The 10,245-nt window shown below is 45.5% G+C and overlaps 1 protein-coding gene across 1 annotated transcript; it reads left to right on the top strand.

The window, feature by feature from the left end:
• The first annotated feature begins 6,449 nt into the window (after positions 1-6,449).
• Positions 6,450-9,451, top strand: LOC123398070 (BTB/POZ domain and ankyrin repeat-containing protein NH5.2). The gene is made up of 2 exons (XM_045092578.1): positions 6,450-7,193; positions 8,119-9,451. Exons 1-2 carry the CDS (start codon positions 6,684-6,686, stop codon positions 9,082-9,084), a joined length of 1,476 nt encoding a protein of 491 aa, XP_044948513.1. The 5' UTR covers positions 6,450-6,683; the 3' UTR covers positions 9,085-9,451.
• The last annotated feature ends 794 nt before the right edge of the window (positions 9,452-10,245 follow it).

Raw genomic sequence — 10,245 nt, 5'->3', positions numbered from 1 at the left:
TATGTAACCATAATATGTGACCTTTTCCCTATTGGTGTTTGTTGCATAAAAGCGGACACAACTATTTTGGTTAGTGCTCTTTGTATCTTGGACAATCGTGTAAAATGTATTCCCATTTATGTCGTACCCTTGGAAATTAAATAAAGTCAGAGATGGTGTCCTCGTCAACAAGGATGGCTCGTCTTCAACAGTGGTGTTATTTGCGAGTTGTGTTTGCAACCAACCATCGAAAGTCGCCCTGTGTGCATGTGTAATCTAGTCGTCAGACTGCCCCGGGTATTGGGACCGTACAATATTCTTGTGTTCATAGATATACAGGGCACCAAGGTAGAACTTTGTAGAACTGTGTAGTGTGCTTGAGAGAAAGAATGCTCGTCCCTACATGTTATTGATTTCTTTACTAATGTGCCTTTTCCATTGGTTATCCCCTCATGTCGCGATTGAGGAACACCAATCGGCTTAAGGTCAGGAATAAAGTCAAAACAAAACTCGATGACCTCCTCTATTTCATAGCCCTTGGAGATGTTTCCTTCTGGCCAAGCACGATTATGAACATATTTCTTTAATACTCCCATGAACCTCTCAAAGGGGAACATATTTTGTAGAAATACAAGACCAAGAATGCAGTCTTTAATGCATGCATGTATCTTTTGCACCTCAAATCCCGGAGGGCAGAGAACCTTCTTTGCTTCGTACGTAGTGCCAGACAATTCGTTATCCTTTCGAGGCTTCTTCTCCATTATTTTTAGTAACTTCTCAAATCCCTTGTCAGATAGACCATTCTCTATCTTCCATTGCAACAATTCCAGTGTGATACCGACCTTTGGGTTTCCATACTTGCAATTTGGGTACAACATTTTTTTATCCTCTAACATGCGCTCTAACTTCAACTTCTCCTTTTAACTTTTGCATTCCCTTAGTGCATCAACAATGGCCCGACGAAGATCATCAACGGGAACATGTGGTGCCTCTTGATCTTCAGTTTCCCCGTTGTAGTATCACCGTATTCAGGGAGCATAGGATAATTGTCATCATCCTCTTCTTCCTTATTGTCTTCCATCATAACCCCTCTTTCTCCGTGATCGGTCCAACAATTATAGCTGGGCATGAAACCGGATCGGAGCAGGTGGGTGTGAAGCATTTTCGAGGAAGAGTAATCCTTCTTATTCTCACGATCAACACACAGACAACACATACAACCATTCAGAATGTTTTCCTGAGTCACAACGATAAAATTATGGAGGCTCGTAATGTACTCGACAGTGCGTCGGTCACCGTACAACCATTGCCGGTACATTTGCATTATATAATTAAGTATATCAAAAACCATTACATAACATCATGAATAGAGAAATGACCAAATTAATGCAAGTTCATCACATTAAAACCAAAGTATAGTAGTAATCAAATGTTATTACTGCAAAAATAAATACATTAATTTCACACATAGTTGGTCAAACTAACATACATTCTAACTAACATACAATTATGTAAAACATTTAAATGCAATCAAAATCACAACTAAGGTAATAATCTATCCAACAACATAATGAGCCAAGCCTCTTTATTAATGGCATATTTTCTTATCTTTCTAATCTTCAAGCGCATTGTATCCATCTGGATCTTGTGTAGATCAACGTCATCAGCAACATGCAACTCCAATATCATCTTCTCTTCTTCAATTCTTTTCAACTATTCTTTCAGAATTTGTTTTCTCTTTTTAAACTAAATTTAACCTCTCGACAACAGGGTCGGTTGGAATTTTTGGTTCACATACCTCTGAGATAAAAAAAAACTATGTCAAGTTGGTCAGCATAATTTTCATAAACAATAAATGAAATAAATAGTTATAAAAGATAATATACCACATCTAAATCATAGATCGGACGAGATCCGACGGGGGCGGATATCAAAACCATGGCACTATATAATAACAAACAATAATACAAGTAAGAAAATTATACAAGTAACTATCTAAATCATACAAGTAAGAATATTTTATAAAAATATATAGATAAGAACAATAGGATCACTGCGGTGGTGGTGGCGATGAGATCAACGCGGGGGATCGACGGCGGTGAGGTTGGGCCCGCACCCTAAACCACACTACACATATGAAAAGAACGAGGAGAAAGCTTAAGTGTGGCTCGGGCACTGATACGTACGTCCATTTTGCATCATATTTTTTTACTGTTATTTATAGTGTTTTTATGCATTATGCCACTTGCAGGAGTAAATCTAATGCCTTTCCGCTCACAATATGCAAGGTTTACATCAGGAGGGAGAATGCCGGTATATTGAATTCTGGACCTGAAAAAGCTACGTCAGAGATATCTATTATGCACGTCTCCAAATGGGCTGAAATTTTATAGAGATTTATTTTGGAATAGATAAAAAATACTGGAGGAAAGAAGTACCAAAGGAGGGCTACCAGGCGCCCAATAGAAACCATGGCGCGCCAGCCCCCTGGCGCGGCCTGATGTCTAGTGGAGCCCTTGGCCCACCTCTGGTGACCATCTTTGGGTAGAAATTCCCTTTTACCCTAAAAAGTTAGGAGAGGACTTTTGGGATGAAGCGCCGCCATCTCGAGGAGGAACCTGGGCAGGAGCACTTTTACCCTCCGGCGGAGCGAGTCCGCTGGAGGAACTTCCCTCCCGGAGGGGGAAATCGAGACCATCGTCATCACCAACAACCCTCTCATCTTGGGGAGGCCAATCTTCATCAACATCTTCATCAGCACCATCTCCTCTCAAAACCCTAGTTCATCTCTTGTGCTCAATCTTGTACCGGAACCTCGGATTGTTACCTAGGGTGTGACTAGTAGTGTTGAATACATCTTGTAGTTGATGCTTTACGGTTTATTTGGTGGAAGATTATTGTTCAGATATAATATGCTATTTAATATGTCTCTGGTCATGAGTATGTTTATCACTTATGAGTAGTTACTTTTGTTCTTTAGGTCACGGGAGAAGTCATATTGCAAGTAGTCATGTGAAGTTGATATTCGTTCGATATTTCGATGATGTGAATTTTTTGATTCCCTTAGTGGTGTTATGTGAACATCGACTACATAACACTTCACCATATTTGGGCCTAAGGGAATGTATTGTGAAGTAGTAATTAAATGGTGGGTTGCGAGAGTGACAGAAACTTAAACCCAATTTATGCACTATTCCGTAAGGGGCTGATTTGGATCCCCGTGTTTAATGTTATGGTTAGGATCTATTCTTAATACTTTTCTGGTACTTGCGGATGCTTGCGGTAGGGCTAATCATAAGTGGGAGTTTTGTTCAAGTGAGAACAGCATCCAAGCACCGGTCCATCCACATATCAAATTATCAAAGTACCGAACGCGAATTAACCCAACATGACGAAAGTGACTAGATCAAATTCCCGTGTGCCCTCAAGAATGCTTTGCCTATTATAAGAAATTGTTCCGGCATGTCCTTTGCCACAAAAGGATTGGGCTACCTTGTTGCACTTGTTGTTACTATTGCTACTTGTCACTTGTTACGATTATCTTGCTATCAAACAACTTGTTACCGCCATTTCAGTGCTTGCAGAAATTACCTAGCTGAAAACCGCTTGTCATTTCCTTCCGCTCCTCGTTGGATTCGACGCTCTTACTTATCGAATGGACTATGATTGATCCCCTATACCTGTGGGTCATCAGGCACCTCATATCAGTTTGTTTTGCGTGAAATCAAGTGGCATCATACTCTCACGCATTTCATCGAGCACCTCTTGTGCATAGGAAGGGAAGACAAATAGCACACGCCTCCACCTTCTATGAGGAAAAACAGAGGATAGGTTGGGCAGGGCAAGGTGATATATATAGGCAACTTTTAGTCCCGGTTGGTGTCCAAAAACCGGGGTTCAAGATGGGCCTTTAGTCTCGGTTGGAGACATCAACCGGGACTAAAGAGTACCGCTCCTGCCGCAACCCCTTTAGTCCTGGTTGGTATCACCAACCAGGACTAAAGGTCCCATTCAAACCAGGACTGATGTCTGCCGAGCCCGTCCAGCGTCCTAGCCGCTCGAGCTGGGACTAATGCTCATATTAGTGCTGGTTCGTAACGCTACCGAGACTATTGATTAGAACGAAAGCCCTCTTTTCTACTAGTGCACTCATCTAGTCAACCTTCCAAGTTGTAAAAAGCAGACTATGCCATTCACATACGTGGGGCTACCAATGCAGATTACTACACCAAGAATAGATGATATTATGCCTATTGTCACGACCTCCCTGCTCACTTATGTTGGTAGACTTATTTATCTAAAGTCTATCATTTCTCACATGCCAATATTTACTGTGTGCTCTATTAAAGTCCATTTCACAATCATTGACGATGTGGAAAAAGCTCACATGAACTTTCTTTGGTATGGCAAGGACATCAACATTCATGGTCTGGTGAAATGGGGAAAGATGTGTCTCCCCATATATCTTGGGGGTTGGGTAGATGTGCTGGACATCAGACAACACAATAGACCTTTAGATGCAAAAATATATAATTTCGTCAACCACCATGATACTCCCTAGGTGTAGCTAATATGGAAGGCCCGCTATTCTGATCCTATCATTCCTAATCAAACAACCAAATCAGGTTTTTTTGGTCGAATGATTGTTGTAAGCTCATCCCCAATTTTAAGGCATGACCATATGCAATATCAAATGTTGTGATACTGCATATTTCTGGCCCGACCAATGGCAAGATGTAGAATGACAGCATAAATTTCCAAAATTGTACTCATTTGCCAAGGATAAAGACATATGTGTCAGGAAAGCTCATGAAATCATTCACGAGAACATATATGGCATGTTTTATCTACATTTATCCACCACTCCATTACAACAATGCCATGAACTCGTCCATACTATTAAATGAAATATTAAAAAATGGTGATTTGGATGCTTGGAAAATCAGGCTTAAGGAATCAGATTCTCCAATAGGAAAAGTCTGTAAAATTTGAGTTGCTATCCTAATAAAGCACCTGGCCCTTTCCAATGTATTTGGAAATCCCATGTCCTATCTAAGAAAAATATTCCTTTTCTAGATCCTTATACAAGACAGATTGGGCACTAAAGACCTACCAATGGGAAATAATTTCCACACTGATGACTATAATTGTGTGCTGACGGGGCTCCAAAAAGAAACACAAAGACATGCACATGATTTTTGGAGTATGTGAGGAACATTGCATAGAAGTTTATATGCATCTCTTCTTTAGATGTGATTCAGACCAAAACTTTTGGTTGACCCTTGGTATTGAATGGAATACTGACTTTGATATCCAACTCTGATTAGTGGGAAAACGTAATGAATATATCATGCTTTAGGGAAGCTCCCATCACTCGATGCTGGATCTTATGGAACCATAGATTTTTGTATTATTTTTCATAATAAGCAAGTAAGCATGAACCGGTGTGTATTAGCCTTCAAAGAAGCCTTCCAAATGGTGATGGTGTGAGCCAAGCCTAGTCTCAAGGATGGCATAAATGAATGGCTATACTCTTTGTAGTTGCCTTTGTAATCCCTGTCATGTAACTGTCCACCCAATACATACCCAATTTTAATAGAAAATGAGACACGGTAGGGGCCATCCCTGGTGTATTATGCTAAAAAAATAATTCTAAAAAAGAGAATTATCCATATTTTTTTGGTCTTTGCCTTTTTGTTGTAAATATTTCAATGTTTCCAAAAGGAAAACAAAGACATGCACATGATTTTTGTAGCAGGTCAATTCAAATTTGTGATAGATTGAGCACACCCATTCGACAACAGACCTGTGAATTCTTGAACCGGTGATATACATTTTAGAGCTGCATATTGCAAAATGGCACGTGAAAAAATAAGTTGAGTTTCAAAACATCCTAGATTTGCATAGAAATGCTCTTCTTTGTATAAACCTTTTCAACAAGTGACGCATCTGATGACTAGTCATATGACCACCTTTTCCCCTAAAAAATTTTGAGTTTGTCAAAGAGACTAAATACATGTGAAAAAGGGTTCCATAGTTTAATATCTTCTCCAGGACTGGCCCTGGAACTGGCCCACGTATGTGAAGCCCAAGCCCACCTCAATGTTTGAGTTGATTGAGATCTATCGAATCAACCAATCAAAAACTCCACTTTTTTCACCCCTCCCACTTTTACCACACACGAAAACCTAACGTGCGCCATAGTCATCCGGTACCGGTAGTACCACTACACACATACGATACATGTACACATACACATACACACAGCACTAGAGCTATAGCCTGTGCTGTGATTGGCAGGTGGGCTCACCCAGCGATTGCCCCACCCATCAGCGATGCGCGCACAGCAAACAACACAGTGCACTGGACTGTACACCACCACCCACGACACTGTAGCGCCAACAGTACTGGTCGCTCTCAGCTCGACGGAGGGAGAGAGGAGAGAGGAGAGGGGAGCCACAAAAGAGCCAAGCTGCAGTGTCGCTGTAGAGCAAAGGGGATTGATAGCTAGCTAGCCGCGCGATGCCTTCCCTTCCCTAACCTTTCCGTCTTCCTCCCCCTCCTCTCCTCTCTTCTCCCTCTCCCCACGGTCCCAAGCTCTCCTCACTCCGGCTGCTTTCCCCTTCCCTCCTCCAAATCCCGTGCAAAAGCTGGGATCTTTTTAGAGAATTAGCTCAAGGAGGGTACTAGTGCTACATGAGATCATGAGCTCGGAGGACTCGCTCAAGTCGCTGTCGCTTGACTACCTCAATCTGCTCATCAACGGCCAGGCGTTCAGCGACGTGGCCTTCAGCGTGGAGGGCCGCCTCGTGCACGCGCACCGCTGTGTGCTCGCGGCGCGGAGCCTCTTCTTCAGGAAGCTCTTCTGCGGCCTCGACCCGAGCCACCAGCCTCCGCCACCGCCTCTCAACTGGCCAACCGCGGGAGGCGGCAGCGGTGGCGGTGGCGGCTCACGTGGGGGCAGCGGGGGTGCCCCCGCCACGCCCGAGCTGGTCATCCCCGTCAGCTCGATCCGCTACGAGGTGCTGGTGCTGGTGTTGCAGTTCCTCTACAGCGGCCAGGCGTCGGTCGCGGCGCCCAAGAGCGGGCCGCTACCCGGCTGCGGCGCCAGGGGATGCTGGCACACCCGCTGCGGCGCTGCCGTCGACCTAGCCCTCGACACCCTCGCCGCCGCCCGCTCCTTTGGCGTCGAGCAGCTCGCCTTGCTGGTCCAGGTGGGGAACAAACACAAACAAGTACTATCATTCCAATTTCCATGTCTTCCCATCCATACATCCATCCATGCTGCAGTGCACTCATATATATTCCCCTTTTCTTGGGATCTGCAAGCATATGCTAACTCGATCTCCAGTCGTCGGCGCCATTAAGGATGATGGTAGTTAGGCCTGCCATGATTGGAGACTCCCTTTGTGACATTAACATGGCAGCATGCAAGCTAGCAGGTCAGAAGAATCAAATCCATGGACGTCTGCGCCGGTGCTGCTACCCGCTGAGCTCATACTGACTAGATCCCTACTAGGTTGCCCCCCTTTACCTTTCTGATCGATCGATTCACTCACTGCATCATCAGCAGCTGCATCTGCAGCTGCTGCTGCAGATTCCAGTGCACTCACATCCCTCGTCAGTCCTCCTGGCCATTTTTCTATCAATTTTTCCTCTTGGTGCAGTGTGTACTGAACGAGTGATAGGACTGAGTCGTCTCTAGTCTCTAACAGTCTCCTTTGCTTTTTCCTCGCTCCTGCTGCTGCTGTTGCTGCAGCCACTGTCATGCATCACTTGTCATGGAGCTCCTCCTCTGACTCATCTTTACTAGGAAGGGTCTTTTCACGCCCTCGTTTGTGTCTGTCGCTTCCCTCACATCACATCCATCTCCACCTCCACCCACTGCTTGCGATTGCGTTGCGCTAGGGTTTCTTCTTGGACACTGATCCAGACCCCAACAGCGTCATTTCCAACAAAATTGCTGGTGTACCGCATGTCATGGTATTGTTGAGCAAGTACACATGCATTGCTGTGCGGTAATTGGAATTAAACAGTGCATTTCATGCAGATGTATGATTTGTTGGTTTTGATCTGGTTAATACTATATCATACTGGCTAATTTGTTGGTTAACCATTTGGGAGAACTTGTCGATGCAGAAGCAATTGGAGAGCATGGTGAAGGAGGCGTCCGTGGATGACGTGATGAAGGTACTCATGGCGTCGCGCAAGTTCGAGATGCAGGAGCTCTGGGCCACCTGTTCCCACCTGGTCGCACGCTCGGGCCTCTCTGCCGACCTCCTCGCTAAGCACCTCCCCATAGACGTCGTCGCCAAGATCGAGGAGATTCGAGCCAAGTCGCCACTCGCCGGAGGCGGCGCCTCCGCGCCGCGCTCGCCATTTCTCACCCACCACTACCTGCCAATCAACAACGGGCCGTCTTCCGCCGCCGACCGCGACCACAAGATCCGGCGCATGCGTCGTGCCCTCGACGCGGCCGACATCGAGCTCGTCAAGCTCATGGTCATGGGCGAAGGCCTGGACCTCGATGACGCGCTCGCGGTGCATTACGCCGTGCAGCACTGCAACCGCGACGTCGTCAAAGCACTTCTGGAGCTCGGAGCCGCCGACGTCAACTCCCGCGCCGGCCCTACGGGGAAGACCCCACTGCATCTGGCCGCTGAGATGGTGTCCCCGGATATGGTGTCCGTCCTCCTCGACCACCACGCCGACCCCAACGCCAGGACCCTCGACGGCGTCACGCCGCTGGACGTACTCCGGGGCCTCACCTCGGAGTTCCTCTTCAAGGGCGCCGTGCCAGGGCTCACCCACATCGAGCCCAACAAGCTGAGGCTGTGCCTCGAACTCGTGCAGTCGGCGGTCATGGTGACTACGCGCGACGACGGCGGGGGAGGCGATGGCGGCGGCGCTGGGGGAAGCGACGGTGGAAATTTCGGTCGGGGCGACGCTGACGACAGCCTGGTGAGCCTGACCATGAATTCCACGCTCATGTACCAGGGCCAGGAGATGGCGGCGCCGCCGGTGGCCGGCGAAGCGAGGAACAAAGGGAACAACAACGGTCGCGCGAGCCCCTCCACCTTGTACTTCCCCAATGGCTTCCCATGATGGTCGTCAACAACTCCGGCCGGCCGTCTCAGTGTTCTAGCTCGTCGCTCCTACCACACATGCATATCTCGCTCTCGATCCATCCATCCAACCATGCTGATGATTAATTCTGCTGCATCATCGTTGGACATGGATCCATCCATACGACGGTGCTGTATCGCTAGGAATTGAAAGGGTCGACATATGATCGAGTGTGCAATGCATGCATGGCCAAGAACTTGATGGTATTTGATGTGGATTCTTCTTCGATCTTTTCGCATGATTGGCAAGTCCAGCAACTGTTGCTAATTTGTTCAAACCAGTGGTCAAGGTTTCAGAAAAAGTAGTCAATGTTCATCTTAATTGTCAATGCATGTTGCGAGATTCATTGGTCCTGGATGCATACTATGATGCAGTGTTGAACGCTATGCGCAGCATGGGGATTCAGCAGTTGCCCGTGGTTTTACATGCATGTTCCCTTTATGCAGCTTTTGGTGACTGTAGTAGGGCTTTGGACGATAGGCAGGATAGCGCATGGCCTTCGACAAGGCGAATCTAAGCGTGGAATCGAATGAATGGCCACAGGGATTTCTCCTATTACTGTGACACAATTTTCCTGTCCACAGGTTTTCTTAATAATAGGAAATTTTCTTAATGATAGGAAATTGATAAAGAAAACTTCCCCAAAACGATCTACGGAGTAGCTAGGAATTATTGTCAATGGTAACGCATAAGTTTAATTTTGCGAAAATTTGAATGAAAATGTTTTTGCGGGTACAATACAAATAGTTGAACGTAAATATACACCCAACAGTCTAATTAATACGTACTGTCTTCCATCATCAATAAATAAAAGAAAGTAAACGTAAATTGTCTACATAGTTTAACGTGTGGCACCCATGGCGGTAGAGTAGCAAGTACCGGTATACAGTGCAAATAGTTTAGATCCTTTTTCCTTGCACTTTTGGATAGTGTAAGGCATTTTGTTGATTACATCAGACTAATATCTTTGATAGCATAGCATAGCTGATACTCCTGTGTAGTAAATAGTATGTGTTTCACTCAAAATAAAAGTAAATAGTTTGTCGTCTCTGTCCAACATAAGGAGACAGCGTGGTTAATTAAAACATTAGGTTTTGTTTGCTCTTGACTGCAGGTGAGTGATCAGTTGTATGTCTGACA

Source organism: Hordeum vulgare, chromosome 5H (genome assembly GCF_904849725.1).
Source record: "Hordeum vulgare subsp. vulgare chromosome 5H, MorexV3_pseudomolecules_assembly, whole genome shotgun sequence".
NCBI lineage: Eukaryota > Viridiplantae > Streptophyta > Magnoliopsida > Poales > Poaceae > Hordeum > Hordeum vulgare.
The sequence above is the reverse complement of the archived record's forward strand: the minus strand, read 5'-3'. Positions and strand labels throughout refer to the sequence as shown.

What these genes read in the sequence shown, in the direction of transcription:
- LOC123398070 (XM_045092578.1), top strand. Translation starts at nt 6,684, where the DNA reads ATGAGCTCGGAGGACTCGCTCAAGTCGCTGTCGCTTGACTACCTCAAT. An exon ending in AGCTCGCCTTGCTGGTCCAG is followed by an intron (nt 7,194 to 8,118) that starts GTGGGGAACAAA and finishes TTGTCGATGCAG; the next exon opens with AAGCAATTGGAGAGCATGGT.